The 19166-nt window shown below is 38.9% G+C and overlaps 2 protein-coding genes across 5 annotated transcripts in view; one reads left to right on the top strand and one right to left on the bottom strand.

Annotated features, from left to right (window-relative positions):
• Positions 1-784: 784 nt before the first annotated feature.
• Positions 785-4630, bottom strand: serpinh1b (serpin peptidase inhibitor, clade H (heat shock protein 47), member 1b). Of its 2 annotated transcripts, XM_079353332.1 has the most exons (8): positions 4513-4617; positions 4117-4148; positions 3219-3368; positions 2905-3097; positions 2420-2690; positions 2230-2328; positions 1888-2120; positions 785-1782 (listed from the first exon to the last, which is right to left on the bottom strand). In XM_079353332.1, exons 3-8 carry the CDS (start codon positions 3335-3337, stop codon positions 1480-1482), a joined length of 1218 nt encoding a protein of 405 aa, XP_079209458.1. In that variant the 5' UTR covers positions 3338-3368; positions 4117-4148; positions 4513-4617; the 3' UTR covers positions 785-1479. The 2 variants fall into 2 exon arrangements, with proteins under 2 accessions (XP_079209458.1, XP_079209459.1); XM_079353333.1 differs by lacking the exon at positions 4117-4148 and having other exon boundaries at positions 4513-4630.
• Positions 4631-10324: 5694 nt separating this feature from the next.
• The window catches only part of gdpd5b (glycerophosphodiester phosphodiesterase domain containing 5b), a 39254-nt gene continuing 30412 nt past the window's right edge, over positions 10325-19166 (top strand). For all 3 annotated transcript variants that reach the window (XR_013780029.1, XM_079354706.1, XM_079354705.1), the window contains exon 1: positions 10325-10791. The gene's annotated coding sequence lies outside the window, so the exon portion shown is untranslated. The remainder of the gene's footprint in view (positions 10792-19166) is intronic.

The raw sequence follows: 19166 nt of genomic DNA, 5'->3' as shown, positions 1-19166 counted from the left end.
GAAAATACAACAGCGCAAACAGTCGGAAACACGAAATAGGAGTCATTTTAAAAGTTGTCATGTTTCTTCTTTGTTTACACTGCATTCAAACATATGGATTGTACGTAAATATGACAACACTAGGTTATGAAATCATTAATTTGTACTACACTCATTGTTAAACGTTTATGCGCGTCAATAACCCGTCTACTCTTTGCAGCCAGAAGGTGGTGCTAAAGCTCTTACACAGAAGAACCCAATCGCTTTCATTTCTGACAAAGGGATTAGATAATAAACACAAAACAGATGTTCCTATGTTTTTAAGTGTGACGAAACATTGTGAAGGTCATACTCAGAGTTTCTGAAATGAACTTAAAATGTATGGTCACTCTACTGTTGTTTTGCAGATACACATTAATCTGTGATGAGCTGGAATTGCAGGAGATTGAGTTTCCCTCTAACCATGTGCACCATGCACTCCAGGTTTGACACTGCAGGGACGACTATTTTTAGGATCTTGAATGATTCCAACTAATTTGAAAGGCGAGTATGAAAGAGATAAACCACAACATTCTCTGGATAATTGTCTCTGGGACGTTTGTGGCACCAGGAGAGGATGCTTAAAACTCTACATTCCAGACCTGGAAGGACTGTCTGACCTCCAGCCAACTGGAAAGATTGTCATCCTTTTCCTTTGAGATATTAACTCTTACAAAGCTCCAAAGCTTCTGTTCAACACACCAGAGGACTCTGACTATGCTGGTACTTGGACATCTTTGGCAATAACAGAAAAAACCAAGAGAGATCAATTTCTTTGTTTAATTGAAAATTCAAAACATTATTACAGAACCCCATGCACATTTACCCCCATTTGCAACAGCTTCTTTGTGGAAAATACCTACAGCAACAACATGACACAGTATGGTTGGCAACATCAGTGAATGAGGCCCCAGATATTCATTTGCCACCTTTCCTCTGCAAGTTCATCTCATGCAGGGGAACATTTCAGTGCAGACTAAAGGCAAGATAAATATCTGGGACCATGAAGAAAACCGTGAAGGAGTGAGAAAAAACTGAAAATGAATCTTGTGCAAAGATCTTTTTTTTCTTTAAACGTTAAAGATATTGCAAGAAAACACAAGTGGATCGTAGCCAAACCGATACTGGAAGAAATGTAAAGAAAAAGGAGCTCATACTTAATATAAACATGTTGTCTGCTGTGCCACCTGCTGTTTATATAGGGTAGTCTCAAATAAGGCACATATTTGTGATTCTAACCGTGAATTATTCATTGGGGTTTTAAGGGTGAGCCCCCACATGATTCAGAATTGATCTCTGGGAAGGTTAAGAGTTATAAACGATAGGCTCATATACTCGTGATTTTATGGAATGTGCTCAAGAGGTAACAGTCAGACCCCAAAACATACACACATAAGAATAGTTACCTGCCATAGTTTCACAAATAAAAAAAGCTAGCCACCATGGTTAACCACATTAACATTATAGCTCATCACGCATCTTGTCACCTTTAGGTCTAACCACTCTGCCAATATACATGATGGACTTGGTCTTGTTGTCCCTGACCAGAAAAATGAAGGGATGGTCCACGTAGAAAAGTTGGGGGTTTCTCAGCTTGTCTGAGCCAAAGATGCTGGTATCGAATGGGTTTCCTTCCACATCAAGTTCAAAGGCTGATGCGTGGAAGACATTGGAGAGGTAGAGATCTTTCTTTCCAGAGATGTTTGACAGGTCAGCTTTGGCTTTGTCAACGGCTTCAGTCAGGCCAAGGTCAGCCAGATGTTTCTAGAGGAGACAGACAAATGTTCAGGTTAAAGGGCTGATTCTTGTTTTGTAGTTGTTTCTACTTTAACTCTATAACAACTGATCTATAAAACTGATGACATTTACCTGCAAGTTGTGACTGACTTCAACAGAGATTTTAGGGAGGGAAATGGCCACAGCCCTGTTCTGCATCTTGCTTAGCCAGCTGTCCACCTGCGTCCTGGTCAGGAGTTTCTCCAGACGCTCCAGACGCTCCAGGTGGTACGGCATGATAAGGATCATAGAGGCCTGCTTCTGGCCCAGAGGCATGCTCAGCACAAATATTTTATTCTCTTTGTCCTCAAAGAAGTCATACAGACCTGACGAAAGAACACAAATCAGATATCTTGTGTTGTGTGCACTATTATCAGCAGATTCAATCAGTGTTAAATAATCCCTGAATTAAGGAGAAGGGTTGGAGAAACTCACCTGTGCGATGCATCATGGGAACTCCCACAGTTAATGAGCGGGTAACCAGGAAGCCACGTGTGTCTACCATCTTATCATGAAACTTCTGATCCCAGTGAGCTGTGGGACAAAATATGGAGGAGCCAGTGAGTGTCTCATGTAGGTTTCAACCACACAGTGTGAACATAAAACACTTTTCTTTTTCACTTACGCTTGAAGAACATAGCATTTACAATCATGGCTCCATCCGGGCTCTGAACGTCCTTGGTGATCTCAGGTAACTTGCCACCTGTCGACTTAGCTGCCCATTCATTGATGGAGTTCACTGCACTCCGCTTGTCCCTGAAGTTTATTTTTGAATGGTCATAGTTGTAGTGCTTCTTGCTGTCTTTTACAAAATCCTCAGCGAAGGAGACAGAGCTGGGACCGTAGAGGCGGTTGTTGATCTTCCAGGTAGTGTTGCGTGTCTTTGCGTCACTCACCTATAGAAAGAAACAAATTCATGATTGCAAACAATGAGAGATGTAAATAAAGAACTGAGGGTTTAAGGCTAGGCCCATTGTGGTACGAATACAGAATTGTAAAAGTGGAACTGAGAGAAATCACTGACATAATGATATTAGATTTTAAATTCTAGGGTAAATATTGCGTTGGTAATAACATTACGAATACAGTACACCATATGGTTGTTCTTACCTCAGAGAGCAGCTCAGACAGGCCTGTATGAAGATGCTCATCCCTGAGTTTGTCAGCACTGAGGACAGTTTTGACCTGGGAGGCAGTAGAGGCTTTGCCTCCAAGAGCAACAATCCCCAGTGAGGAGGCCACCACCACTGGAGAGATGACTATGTTCTCTGTGTCTTTGTCCTTTGCCATGTTGTGGTAGAGGCTAAATCGAAATCACAATATTGATTAATTATGTCTCTAACAGAAAAAGTTAGATAAAAAAAACAAATATATGAAATTCCAAATTAACACTAGTTAATCATAGTTATATACATATTTCAGACCTGAAGGCCAGATTGGCGCTGTTATCAGCCATCGAGGTTGCATGACTGCTCAACTTCTTCTCCTCTGCAGAAGCCACGAGGGCCAGCAGGCAAAGAGCAACAATGTTAGTCATCCACATCCTGTCTGTCTCCAAAAGCAGCTGCAGCAGCCTGTGAAGAGTGAACAAAAAAAGGAAAAAAAAGAAAACGTTAACTTATGTTTACTTTGCATAGTTATGCAGAATCAAATAATAAATGTGATCATTGCGGTTCAGGTGGAAGGGGCAAGTATCTTTGAGTTTGTGGTCGAAAAAATGAATTGTCAGGATTTAATATAATTTTTTTCTACAATCAAGGAGAGAAAATTCCAGAACACAGGCTAATATTGGGATGTGGTGTTGGCAAGGCAGGATTGGCCCAGCCCACACAGAAATTTCAGAAAGCCTCCAGTCTGAGGCAGACATGTTCCTTGCCACGTCAGCACCAACCAAGGCAGAGCTGTAGAGCTGGAGCTGCTTTTCACTTGGAGCAGAGGCGTAGAGAAGGTCACTCTTGTCTCTTATTTTTATGTAATGGACAAAAACTGTTGCATACTGTCAACTTTCTTTTACAGAACCAAAAAGAGCAACTCTCAAAAATCACTGTTTTTCACTTTTACATCATATAATGACAACTTTTGTGCTTTTCACAATGTGTAACATCACCCTGTTCCATCTTTTCTCAAAGAAAATGGGTGTGTTCCTTAAGGGTTTATCTGACACATCCCATCACAAATGCATTAGGCTGTAATTAAACAGCTGGCCTCCTAACACGTTTCTTTTTCCTCTTCATCTTTCTGAGAGCAGAGACATTTCCTCTGCATTTAAATAGTTGAACATTTGTGAAACAGCAGAAAGTACTTTGCATCATTTTCGGATACCTTGAGATGTTTTCATGTCTGCGATTTTCATTCTGAAAGACAAGAGGTGTATGTAGTAATCTCCATAGAGCAGGAGTAAAATATTATACAGGCTCTTTGGTAGACATACAGTATGAACTGACTTTGACTGTAAAGAAGTGAGACATCAGAGTAAAAAGCCTACATAACATCATTCTGAAGTTGCATAAAAGGTATTGCTTTGAGATGAAGCTACAGATCGGGTTGAATTCTATCTGTGCAAGTCAAACAGCCAGAGGAATAGTACAGATTCAAAACTGGTAAAATGGAAGAAACAAAAAATGAGCACTGTAACTTTAAATCATCAAATCAAAGCAGCACATAAATCCTGTGAATTCCCTTTTTAAAAACAAAGGCAGCCATTCTCTTGATCCTTACCTGGCACAAACGGTCTTCTCCTCAGAGCTGTGTCCTTTGGATAGGATAGTTTAACTGTGAGACAATCGCTCGCTCTATATATCTATCCTGAGAGAGAACTTTCTGGAAGTGGGACTGGGATATTCAAATGAGGGTCTCTGTTATTCCACAGGAAGCTGGGAGCTGGGACATCCCCCCATGCAGCCACAGGAAGGAGTGGGAGGGGTTGGCTGAAGTGAACACCTCGGCACTGATCTGAGCTCAGCTCTGAAACTCGATCCTAGTGACTGCAGACAGAATAGAGTCTTTGTGAGTCTTAACTGCTGATGTACACAAATATTCCCAAATCTCAAGATCTTTATGGTGCTTGCTGACTCAATCTCTAACACTGATTTCATCACATGTTGCATCATCGGATCCAGTTGTTTAAAATCTGAACAAAATTGTGGATGATGCAAAGCATGTAAGGCATCAGGGAAAGGACACGATCTTTGCAGATGTTTGGGATGAAACTGAGGAGTTACATTTTTGTTTAACCATTTACACGGCTGTCTGATCTTCAAACTGAAACTCTCAGAACTTTAACAGTATGCTTTATGCTCATTCTGTTGGATTTCTACTTAAACACAAGAACGTTGCAAATTCCCCAGCCCTGCCCCCACAGTGCCACGTCTGCACAGCTGATTGCAGGGTAGTTGAAAGATGGGGGAGCACCACTATCGTAAAATCGGTTGTTTCTTCACCAGAATCCTTCAAATTAGCTCTCAATAACCAACAATCAAGGGCATCTGACAGATAAGTTCTAACTCATAGGACAAAAGTCTATAAGATGCGTCCTATGTCTGAAACAAACTATTGCTAAACTGATGACCTTTCATCAATCCCTTAATCCCCAAATTCCTCTACTGCTGCAGGCCTTTTGCAAATTGTTCTGACATGCCAACTCAAAAAGGAATCTTAAAAGTTAAACAAAGGTTTTCAAGGTATGAGGTCATTAAATACTAGTTTCACAATCATTCCATCTTCTTTTTTAAAATATGAAATCACTTTCATTTTTAAGTGAGCCCCTTTAAAATATGTTAAACTTCTAAATGTTTGACCCATGCTTGCAGCCCCTCCCTCTCCTCAGGGGATGTTTGTCAGCCTGAGAAAGCCCCAGGGGTCACAGTTTACACTGAAATTCTTTAGCATGTGTAAAGGAAAACTTCTGGGTCATGCAAGTCTGGTCGAATCTCCTTACACATCATTTCTCGAGCTTGAAATTCTTTCTTTGTTTCCCTTGGGGCACAGAAGACTTTAAACAGCCGCATAGCCTCAAAAAGTGGGAGGAGAGAAGGCAGGAAGTGAAAAAAAACAAAAGGATATTTCAGGTTCAGATTTATTTTTTAAACAATACAAGGAGGCGTCTTAAAAATTATGCAACATTATCGCGTTGTGCTCTATAAATGTTGTGCACAATTGGATTTACATTCAAAAGCAACAAATTGAGCGTACAATTATTTTTTTTACATTGAGCGTAAAACGTAAGACTGTCGAGGGGTCACCCAGGGTGGGGTTTGCCCCCTCTTTACAGTGTTCCACTCACAGTACCTTCTTTATACTTTAAAGATGTGTAAACACATGTAGGAAGCCTCACTTTCAGAGCCCCCACAACATCCAAACATCTCAAATACAGCATGACCTCCACTTTAAAGAAGTGCGTTAAAGCAATAGGCACAGCACTAAATGATGCAATATTTAAAAAAAATCAAATCATGAACATAATATCTCTCAGAGAAACGTATGGGAACTGAATTAATATAATTAAACAGGTCGAGATTAGTTATAGCTGGATGATTTAAAAAACAACTTTTTATATTTTTTTCCCAGCTTGAATTATTCTTAACTTAGTTTATTTTCTGTGTATTCATAAAGATGTTCATGATAGAATATCAATAACCCAAAACAAAACACATTAAATACCTTAGCAATACAAATACTTCAATTATAGCTAGATGCATTCTTGGCTCCAACAAATGTGTAGAAGACCTACAGTATATGGGAGTGCAAAGACACTTTCCTGCCCTGCCATCTGTTCTTGTTCAGTGGTCGTCCAAACAAAAGCACCATAAAAATTTAGCAGCTTGTTGCAACTGTTGGGAGGCTTTTTTAACACACTGCTCTCTGTTTGTCACTTCCAGATGGATGAGTGTAAGGTCTCCCTTCTGATTAACCTTCCACATGGACTGAAATATTGTAAGTGAATGCTATGGACTCCCTGAAGTTGTGTTTTTGGCAATTTAAAGGATCTTGCACACACAAAAAAAATCACATTAATTTTTAATAGAAGTTATTTGTTACAAACATTTTCTTTAGCCAATCATTTTTATCAATATAAATATTTTTACCTGATGTATAAAGTTGTGACACAAACTGCAATGGCCACGACTACACTCTGATGAAGAGCTGCTGGACCTAAACGTTGCTTCAGGAGGTGGAGCGCTGCTGCCAAGAAGACCATGACGCAAGACCCACAGAGTGTTTCAGCGTTGCTATGTGATGTAACTTCCCTTAGCTTTGTGCCTATGTGTGTAGAAAGTAGCTGGATCCTTAGCATATTTGCCAATAAGGACTTTCCATTTAAACCACACTGACATAGCTGTAATAAATTTAATGTATGAGGATTGGATTGCAGGAGTGTAGGTATTTCTAATGAATTTCATGCAAAAATGACTGATACGTATCATCAACATGAATGGCATTAAACATCTGTCAACTGTCTTGTTTGTATCTTTCTGAGAAACAACAAGAAACAACTCAACTCCCTAAACAGTTCACCTGCCCGAGAGACAGTCTTTTACTCGGCATTCTCAAACTAACTTTGTTGTCGTTCAAGATCTAAATCATGTCAGTAAATAGTAGGCTACATAGAAAAAAGTTATCAAGCTAATCCAAGGTGGGTTGTCATTAAAATGACAGCTAGATTAATAATACTTTAGGAGTGATGCATGATATACATAAGACTGGCCAGACTGAACAAATTTTGATAAATGTTATTGAATAAAGAATTAATATTTAATATACCGTATGCAGGCCGGTTTTTTCTTTTTTTTAACTTGTACAGATTAACAGTCTATATTGGATCTAATATGAGGATGTTGATGCAGCAGTACTTGACTGGCCCCCTGGTGGAAAGTTTAGGCTTCATCCAAACGATCAAAGTTATTTAAAAAGTAATTATAAGTTTTAATTAAGTGTCTTCTTCCTTTTTTACCCCAGAGATTTATGTTTTCATTTAACTTTTATCTCATTTAACTTGGGTACATCTTTTTCTTCTCCATGTGCATGAGCAGAAATAGATTTAAAAGAGTAGGAACCACGAACACTTGAATTTTTAATGAAGACTTCCTGTCTTGGAGGTCGACAAAATTAGAAGAAAATGGAAATATTCAATATTTATTTTAAGAGCTCACACAAAGGGGATTTTTTTTCTCTGACACTTTATTGCATCATGCACATAGAACCACTAGATGGGGTGAAACACAACTAAATAAGTTTGCCATTGAAACTGTTTAAAGAATCCACATACTTGACCCAAGCTTGTGTTATATGTAAATAGCAGAAGCTATAGTGCTTGTTTATAGATATTATCTGTGATCACACCTTTAGTCAAGCAAAACTAAAGAACTCTGACATCTAGATATGAAAGACTTTTAAGCTCTAAGAAAGGGGGATGATTGAGTGATCTGTATATTTATTCTTCTTTCACTAAACTTACTAAATACATTGGTTGAGCTATTACAACTCACTCACTTAAACTGAGTTCTCCTACAAAGAACTAAATGTATAATGTTAATTCAATAGAATTTCTATTACTTTAGATGTTAGCTTTCAGAGCAATTTTCACCCTACTGTGAAATTCCACTACACCTTTGAAGTCATAACATGTTATATTGACATTCAGACATCACAGTCTAATCTTTGCTGGTATTTTCATAATAATTTTTTTAATATACGTTTCTAACAGCACTACTCATAAACTGTTTCTCAGACCCCACAGGTTTTGATTCCCCCCACAGAGACCAACTACCAGCTGCTCTCCCCTTCCTGTCTGTGGATGTTGGATGGCCTTTAAAACAAGGTGGAGTTCATAACAAGACAACAGCTTGAACTGCTGACTAATGTCAACCAGTGCAGAGGGGAGCACAGAAGCCTGTGTCAGTCACATCAAACAGTGATATGCCCAGAAATCGTTCTTGGGGGGGACCTATCCCTCTCTCCCAGCTGAATACGCTCATGGAGAGACAATATGTGCATCTGTGGCTCTGTATGTGATGGGATATGATGGTTCATCAGATATTCAAAGACCTCATTTATCTGTAACAGATTTATGCACCACATCTCAGGAAGGACACGCGCATGCATGCTCTTCCGTTAGAAAGAGGCGATGTACTGGCAGCATCACTGTATTGCCTGTGTCCTTGGTGATAAATCTAAACCTTTTACTCCTTTTAACCAAAGCTCCTCCTTCACTTGACTAATGTTGAGTCAACCAATTTCTTTAACTGATCTGAAATGTTTGAACACTTCAAACATTGTCCCAGTATCTTTTGATGCGTCACTTTGCACACAAGACCTGCAGATTACATGCGTTATCTAGTACTAGCAGAATTTCTCTTTGTAGCTTTGGTGCTGATATGAATAATACAACAGGAATTTACAAAGTTGTCATACATAACAAAAAGACGAGAAGATCGTGGGAACCAGTTAAGAAAAATTAATAAATAAAAACAAAGATAAAAAAAAAACACTGAATATTTGAGGATATGGTTAAGATTAAGTGGATCTTTTAAAACAATATCAAACTAATTAGTAAAGGAAACAAAGTTGTTTATTATTTGTGTTTGCTTTCTGAATATCATCACAGAAGGTCACTATCTGACATCCACCACCAGTGTCCAACAATTACGGCTATCCTCTTCTACAGCCACCACGACAAATTAAGGTGAAAATACATTTCTCACAGTATGGTTTGTTTCAACTAAAATAGACTGCTGATATTACATATGGTTGCTATTTATGACTGCAGATGGTGTTCTCTTGATAAAAATCAATACATACAGTATGTTTCATATAACGAGTCATGTGTTGGCTTGTCAAATGATGCACTTCTGAAACTGGAAATTAGCCTACTGAGAGATGCCAAGGCAGCTTTGGTGGTTTTATGTATAAATGTGATAAAGGCCAATATGACATACTGGTTAATGAGACATTTGAAAAATGATAATTTATTTTATGAGTTATATACATTTTTAATAAAAGTGCTTAATCAAACAAAAGAAGATACCCACCTTAGCCTATTTCGCCGTTATAATAAAAAGATGGAGAAACACTGTTCTAACGTTATGTACGTAAATACTCCATTGTCTAACAAACATTACTTTCATGTCCTTCGTCTGTGCTATGTTTGTTATGAAACTATGTTTTTTAATGATCTTTTTGTATCAGCAAAGTTCATTGGCTACGCCGTTATTATAATAAACAGATATGCATTTTTGGTTTAAGCCTTAAACGATATTATGGCACGTTGTTGCATTCACGTTATATCGGAATTTATGATTGCCTGATGTTGACTGTTCAGCACAATTTAGCCACGGATTCTCTTACACGCTGTAAAAGGGTTAATGAGTAATTATGACATCTTAGAAACCTCACAATCATCCAGTTGATCAAATCCACATGTTAGGACAGCAAAAGGCCAAACAGTTAAAGCTGTAAGAACTGTAGAAACCCAAAAATCGGTTATTTTCCATGTGACCTGAACGCGCGGACCAGGAGTAAAGTCAGCTTGGTGACGCTCTCTCACTGTACAGGAGGGCTCGAGATAAAAAAGACCGACACACACTCCTCCCTCTATTCAGGAGGCTACATAGAATCACTCTCCGGGCTAAAGTAGCCTACCACTGCTCACAAAATAGACGAGAAGGCACGCTTTACTTGAGCTACTAACGGGATAAAAACACAGAAGATGGAGTTACTGAATAAGCTACATGAGACCAGACAAATTTAGATAGCCTGACCGAAGCCTGAAAACCCGCCCGTGCTCACCCGGCTCTTTTCTCCTTTGTTATCGGTGTAAAACTTCGGCTCTGTCAGCATTTACGGACCACCCACCCCACACGTTACCTTTGACACGGGTTGTCCCAGTTTGACTTTCGAGGGCTTTTTACCACTGGGAGAGAAAAAGACAAGTTTCAGCCTTGCCCTGTAACCACAAAGCTCATCATAAATCAAAGAAAAGTGGAAGCAGCCGTCGGACAGGTGAGTGTACAAGGAGTTTTAAGGAGACTCAATTAGGGGTTACCTGTATGTTGTTGTTGTTTTTTTTAAATAACATGCCCAGTACGGGTTCTTTCATAACATGTTCTAGTGTAGGCTGTAGCCTACCATATGTATAAAGTGTAGCCTAGCTGTTTAATTGTTTTTTTTTAAAGCCCTAACAGGTAAGCTAACACGTTTCTATTTATCACTTACTAACAATCAAGCTGCCCACTGGTGGTCTCGTGCACTCTAATACATAGGACACGCCCATGATGTTGTATCTCATTAAAGCTAGGGCTCCCCTTTTGGGGGAAGTAATGCCGGTTGATTGATTTACAGAACTTAGTCGCCCTTTATTATTTCGTTTACCTTTTCCATAATACATTTGTATGCAATGAAGCTGAAGAGAGTTAATATAGGTACCTCAATATGAGGGAGTATGTATTTGTGTTCATACAGCGCACTCTTGCAAATTGCATGATTTTTGACACCATTTTTCCATGGAAGATGAGGGTTGTTATTTGGGTGTTCCTGGAATGCTGGTCCTTTACAGATTACATGAAGTGTTATGTATGGAATTTATTTAGAATATTAGCTGAAGTTTCACCAGGTAAAGATGTAAACCTTTAATCATAGAAAGCTTTTTTCAAAACGGAACTTTTGTTTTGTGTAAGATCCTTCTGGTCGGTTAACACCTTCCCATTTCTGTCACTACACCTGCGGTAATAAAGCTAACAGTTGTTTGTTTTTGCTTAGGCTTTAAGTTGACAGATGACATTTATTGACATCCCCTGGGCATGTAGACAAGTCTTTTTTTAAGGGATTAGAACCTGTTTGACCAGGGTGTCAGTTGGAAGAATTAGCCTGAGTTTAGTCTGTAAAAGTGACTGTAAGGCCTTTCCCTTTCTCATCCTTTTTATACAACATCCACAAATTGATTGAAGGGCCTTGGTGTGGAGTGTGCTGAACACTGCATTTCCTAACTCCTTTTTAGCTTGTACAATACATGCTTCTGCATAGTAAGTTGGGTTCCTGACCCAAGAGCAGCAAGCACCATGGAAATGTTTCAGGTCATGAAAATGAATCACAACTATAGATTGTTAGATGAGACATTGTCCTTACATTTAAAAGCTCAGTTGGGACTTAAAGAAAAAGCTATAACTGATGAATGAGCTGAGGAAAAATAATGACATGACTCACACATTTCTTAAAGTTCTTTACATAAGAATGATAGAGAGTGGTATATTGATAAGAGTTTGTGTTTGAAAATATACAGCCCTACTGAAAAGGCCTACCGTACATTGGCTTTGTAGATGTCTCCAAAGAGACTGTTTTCATATGGGGAAATGGCTGGTGGAGAATGGCAGGAGATGTAATAGGTCAGAACACAGAGGAATGTGGTATGCTGTGTACACAGTGAAATCCACTTTCTGGTAACCAGCTCTTTTAAAAGCGCAGTTCAACAGATTCTTAACTGAGCTCTAAATAAATTCAATATAAAGAATTAAAGTTTAATGCAAGGTGCTTCCAATACAATGTGTAGTTTCTGTGCAGACAATCTGACCCCTTCTGCCATTTGATTGTATTGATTCTGTTATCCAGCTGTTGTTGTTTTGCCTTGCTTATGTAACTATCAGTGCACACTGTGTATATTTACCCTAATAAGCTGCTTTTTCAACAGAGACATGTCCAATGCTAATCTTATAATTGATGCAATATTCGTGAATATTTACTAATTTGCCATAAGATAGGATTGTGCGATCTGTTGCAGTGTTCTTGACAGACATTGCAACTCTGACTTAATTAGGGCTGGGTATCTATCATGATACAAAGGGCTTTAAAATGATACCTGATACACATTGATTTTGGATATTTACCAAAATAATACACTACAACAGGTGTTTGTTATTGTTGAAAAAACAGCAAAGGCTTTGTTTTAAGGATCCTACAATTCTAAACACTATACATTATGGCCCTTGGAGATCTTGAAAGTTGATTACAAAATTCGGTGTTTAATCCCAGAGCTACTTAGACATACAAACACAATGTTTTTTTCATTTTTTAAACTTAAATGAGCTCTTTGTTGGCTGTATTTCTTGTAAAAAGATTGTTTTACTTGACCATGATTTCATTTGTATTTACCAGAATGCGTTTTTGGTTTACATCTGCAAACTACTTAAATAACGCAGTTAGTGGAATGGACGACTAGGGATTAAATAATAATAATAATAATAATAATAATAATAATAATTTTATTTATAGAGCGCTTTTAGACAAAGTGCTTTACACAGCTTAAAAGCTCAACACACAGACATAACACATCATTAAAAACATCAGGCATAAACAGCAGTGAAAAGGTGGGTCTTCAACTTTGCTTTGAACACATCAATGGAACAAGAAAGTCTGATGTCCGCAGGGAGAGTGTTCCAGAGAGTGGGAGCGCGGAATGAAAAGGACCGCTCACCAATAGTCTTTTTGCGAACCTTAGGGACAGCTAAGAGGCCAGTCCCCTGTGAGCGAAGTGACCGAGCAGGCACATACAAATCTAAGAGACCAGTCAGGTATGCTGGTGCAGAGCCATTTACAATTTTAAAAGTCAGCAGTAACACTTTAAAATCCGCTCTGGCGTGAACAGGCAACCAGTGGAGAGAGGAGAGCACCGGAGTTATGTGCTCATACCTGTTGGATCCAGTAAGAAGGCGTGCTGCAGCGTTCTGCACCATCTGCAGACCTCGCAGACTCTTCTTGGGCAGACCCGACAGAAGAACATTACAGTAATCCAACCGTGATGATACAAATGCATGGATAAGAGTCTCAGCATCATTAAAGGACAGGATTGATCTAATTTTAGCGATGTTTCTTAGGTGAAAAAATGACACTCTTGTCACCTCTTTAATGTGAAGGTCAAAAGAAAGAGTTTGATCAAACACAACACCAAGATTTTTCACTCTGTCCCTACAGTAAATGGCACAGTCATCAAGTGACAGAGTAAAGCCATCGTACAAATGATTCAGTCTTGCTGGGCCGACAACCATCATCTCGGTCTTGGCCGAGTTAAGAAGCAGGAAGTTTGAAGACAACCATCCTCTAACAGCAGCTAGACAGGACTCAAGTTTCGACGCAACAGACTCATTACCTGCTACAATTGGCATATACAACTGCAAGTCATCTGCATAGCAATGAAAAGCAATCCCACACGAACGCAAAATGTGACCCAGTGGTGCCAGATACATAGAAAACAGCAGCGGACCGAGGACAGACCCCTGAGGAACCCCATGCTTTACAGCACAAGACTCAGAGACCTCATAAAAAAAATACAGTATGTCCTCTACTCTTATTGCTTTCTGAGGCCAGGAGGCAAGGCCGGATTAGCAGGTGAGATCAGGGTAAACCAGGGATAATAACACAAAGAAACAGAACTACATTTCCCAGGTGTAAAATGAAATGAAAATAACGTGACTCCTACTCATCATGATTGAAGTTGACTGAAGTTGACTGAGGCCTTTCTTATAAAATACACTGTACGGGCGCAAGTCTTCCCTATAAAGCATCAAAGTGTGTTTGTGCTCTTCTGAGCCCAATAAGAAGTTGAGGGAAATGTTGAAATGAAAGCATCATTGAGTGCTGGTTGGGAGTGCACACTAACTGGCTCCATGTTAGCCTAACCTAGCTGTTGTTGAAAGCGTCTTGTCATATTTAGATTCAGCTTTGCCATGTGGCAACACAATTGATTTTTTTTTATTATTATTATATTTTTTTTGCAGAGCTTGCACATTGCTTGACTTGTGTCTAACTCCAAACTTTTCAGTGTTTCAAAAATCCCAAAACCTCCGATAATATTTGCTTTAAGTTTCGCTTGCACCGCGTACTTTCTCATCAATGCTTGTTTGTTGTGATTTGGAGCGTACCTTGCATCATTTACTTTGCATTGTGTAGTTTGGCTTCTGCTGTCTCCTATTAGCTTTATTGTAAGCTGCACTATAGGAGATGCGTCTTTAAAAACTGCAATCACAGCTTTCTGGCTGCATCAATTCTGTAATGTAAGTACTCAACTGAAAAACATATATAATATGAATTTAGTTAATTAATTTAAGTTAGATATTTTAATGTAAACATTAGCATGCAATTCTACATACTGTACCTTTTTAAAGTAAAAACCTTTCACTTCTGCAGACAGATCAAACTTGCATCTCGTGGAATTTAGCAGTTAAATCTGCAATGACTGACTTATTGGCATGATGATATATTGCCATATCGATATGTTTTTCAAGCACAGCCCAGTTCTACAATGCTCTAAATCTGTTTGGTACTCATTGAAGCACAAAAATGCACTCATCGTTTGGGATGGGCATGGACAGTAATCTAAATGCTTGGGTAGGCCTACTGGGTCTATGAAAGAAGATAAAGGCTTGGAGGTTTAAGCTTCCATCTGCTAATTCCCATGCAAATTGCTTTGACTCTAACCTACAATTCTACAATTCACTTAGCTGACGCTTTTATCCAAAGTGATGTACATCAGAGAGGTACAACACAAACAAAGATCGAGAAAAGAGGAAACGACGTCAGTAAGTGCAAACAAACAGCTTTCAGTCCGATTGGACACAGAGCAGCTAACAGGCAACACACCATTGACAGCTGTTCTTCAGAGTTCCATCAGTATAGCAACCTTCTTAAATTCATCTTCATCAAACATAAACCATCATCATCATCACTAATATCAAAACCATCATCATCATTAAGGTCGTAGGTGTTGATGAAAGAGCTGAGTCTTTAGTGTTGTCTTCAAGGAAACGCCCATTGAGTTAACTCTCTTCACTAGTTTGGAACTCTTTTCAAAGTCCAGCTCACAGACACAGTTGGTGGTGCACAGTTATTTTGTCAAAGCTGAAGGTCCCCCTTTGAAAAAAACTGAAAAATATCTCATTGCCTAAAAAACAGCTCATGCTTACTTTTCTTTTATTCTTTATTTTCCCACAGTGTGAAACCCACCATAACAGAGTTCACTGTGGACTTCTGTTACTGAGAAAGCTTACTATTAACCCTTTAGGTCAAAGGTTTCACATCACATTTAAGAAAAGTGTTTCTTTTTTTCAGGTTATTTCATGACAGGATTTTATTAGGAGACATGCATGTATATTTGTATTAAAACATTTTACACCTGGGAAATGTAGTTCTGTTTCTTTGTGTTATTATCCCTGGTTTACCCTGATCTCACCTGCTAATCCGGCCTTGCCTCCTGGCCTCAGAAAGCAATAAGAGTAGAGGACATACTGTATTTCTGTGCGATGTCAACTAATGATGACAAAGAGTTTATGGCACCAGGATAAACCATACAAGTTCTCCAATTTTCATTAAGGTCATGATGTGGTCAAATTAAGTAGGCCAGAGGGAACTAAAGACCATTTGAACAGACTTGTATTTTTATTATCATTATTGGTAGTTTATATTTATGTTGTGGAAATGTTGATTTAAAAAAATAACAGTGTAATAATGGTGACTAGGAGTTTGCTATAATCGAGCAGCTTTAAAGGCGATTTACACCAAATGATTGCTAAATGGGAGTCCAATCCACTAGCAGTCTAAAAAGGACTATGGGCTCTGTACGTGGATCGCTTGCTCTACAAACTGAGATAAATCAGCGCTACTTCCCACACTGTTCTGACTTGTTGTTCTTGTCGTCAGTGGTTGGGGGAGGTTAATGTTCTTGATTGAAATGTAAGATTAGAACATATTAGGACATAGCAGGGTAAATAATTCAGAGACAGATTAGAGTAGTTAATGTCTCCACAATATAAGAAAAAAATACTGCTGCCATTAGTCTGTTTTTCTCTCACCTAAATCTACACCATGTCTTTGTAGAAGGAGAATAAACAACTCTACTCTTTACTTGAAGTTAATCCATTCCAACATATAGCCTGCTATACGCTTCTTTAAATAGTTGCATTCACATTTTTAACATTGTAACTCCACGTCTTGATAAATGGAAATGTGTGCTAGTTTATCAGTTAGTCCAAATATTTTCAACATCTCGAAAGGTTGCTGAAGATGAATGGCTCTGACCCGATTTTTTAAACTTTTTCTCAACTTCTTTACTACGTGGATACTGGTACAGTCATTCATAGTCTCCAGAAGTTTGTAAAAAACGTGCAAGTTTATAAGTCAGGTCGAGTTCTCTTCTCCAACGTAGAACAGCAATGAGCTAATGTAAGGGAATATTTTGCATTATATTAGAATCAGCTTAATTGGCCAGGTATGCTCCAACATACAAGGACTATGACTGTGGTCTCCATAAAATTAAACATTTACAATAAACAAACAATGATTAATATACACAGCTAAGTAAGCCAATAGCTCAGTGGTGAGTAGTGCAAAAGAATGCTGTCTTTTTAGCTCTTAATTTGGCACTTTTCCCTGTGTCCGCCCCCTTCTTACATTGACATCTGGAATCACAAGCTACTTAAAGTTGACACAGCAGCATGGCTAATTATACACGAAACAGACAAGAATCAGTGTCTTCCATTCTAATAGGTGATAATTACTCAAGCCTACGCACCATCAGATGCCTGCACTTGGTCATGAGAGGTTAGTTCTGGCTTTTTTCAGACTGTGTTTCCGCAGAAAACGTTTTAACTGGGGCGCAGATGGCCTCGCAGTTAGGTTGTGTCCTATATACGAAGGCTCCACATGAGCGGCCTGGGTACAATTCCTACCTGTGGCTCATTTGCCACATGTAAGTGCTGTAACTATGCTTGGGAGTCTTTACGTCTTATTGATTTTGCAACGTTATGTTTGTCCCCGTCTGTGAAATCATATTGTGTGTTAGCGTTGCATAGTCACGGCACAGTGGGAGCTCCATAAACACACACTGTCATACAAACACACAGTTCTGTGCTCCCCCGCTGGCTCCACTGATACTGTCTTTTGCCCCTGTTACGCCTCTGTCACCTCCAGAGACTGCACAGGGGGGGAACCACTTCGTCCCTTAAATGTGTGTGTGAGTGGACTGCTTCGCCCTCTGGCTTTAATGCCTAATATCTAATCACATTGTAGATTCCTCACTGCTCAGGATAGAAGAACTACATTTGCTATCAATGCTGACAAACCTCTCCATCAGCAAGGCTCCTTCAGAGCTCCTAATTGGACACGTAATGTCCCTGCAGCATCAAGCCAGCTTTCAAAACATTCCCTCTAACAAACATTTCTTTAGATGAAGGTAAAGTTCAGCACACCTTCATGTCTGAAGCTCAGACTATTATTGTTTTATCAAGAGGACATGAAAGCAACATCTCCACTCTTCACCTGACCTACTTACACCACAGTCCATTTTTCTGTTCTAAAATGAGTGGGTGGGTTCCCTTCTTCCCTCAATCATTACATTAAGCCATGCTCCAATAATGAAATGAGTGACCGTAAAGCTCCTCCTCTTATTGCTTCCTGTTTTCTAAATAGGAGATACTGATGGAATGTGTTTAGATTAGTTTTTCCTCAGATTATCTCAGACTAATATTTTTAATTGATGAGCTGTCAGTGTCGTGGATGAAATGATGTCTGGTTGCCTACACCCACAGGATAACTACTTCTGATGCTGCTCATTGTTTGCTTATTGTTGTCCACTGTTTTCACCTGTCATAGTATGTTGTTATTTTGAATAGTATCAATATTCCTTCAGTCTCATCTATCTTTGCACCAACGTGTTTTCACATCTTTTAAAAGCCCTGGAGAGTGTCTTCTGAATTGAATCACTTTAAATGACTTTAATAATTTAAGGTGCTGTTAAGGTTCAAGTAAACATTAATCCTTCGCTAATAATGAGCTGCTTGTCCTTAAGCAACAGTGTTCCATGATCATATTCATACTCTTGTCTTTTCTTAAGCTTTGGAAATGTATCTGTCAAATATCCAGTATTGTGATGGAAATATGTCTGTCCTCATTTGCAGGCCAAAGTGGTCTAACACCAGTGCTTCTCACGAATGTGCCGAACCGTTTTCATCATGAGGCCATAGGCTTTAGTGAGCAAGAAAAACTTGAATATTAATCTTTTAATTTCCTTTTTTTATTTTATTGACTTGATTTCTCATTGATCCATATGTATTGTGTGCTTGTTGATACAAACCCATTCTCATGTATTTTCCTTCAGTTGTATTTAAGCTCACTAAACTCACTTCAAACACTGGCAAAGACTGTTTCAATCATGTGTTAAAGATGCTGGCAGTTGCTATTGTATGAAAACAAATGTCCGTATCAGTTCACTTTGACTTTAAAGTAGGCTGCCAGTCTCCTTGTAAGAAGTCGTTGCCAGAGCTGTGTGAGCCAGCGTGTAAACACAGCAGGTAATGTTCTGGTACAATCACTGTGAGGGAGTACACAGACTCAAA

This window comes from Symphodus melops, assembly GCF_947650265.1.
Source record: "Symphodus melops genome assembly, chromosome: 10".
In the NCBI taxonomy this organism is placed as follows: Eukaryota; Metazoa; Chordata; class Actinopteri; order Labriformes; family Labridae; genus Symphodus; species Symphodus melops.
Note: the sequence above shows the minus strand (reverse complement) of the source record. Positions and strands in the feature narration are given on the sequence as shown.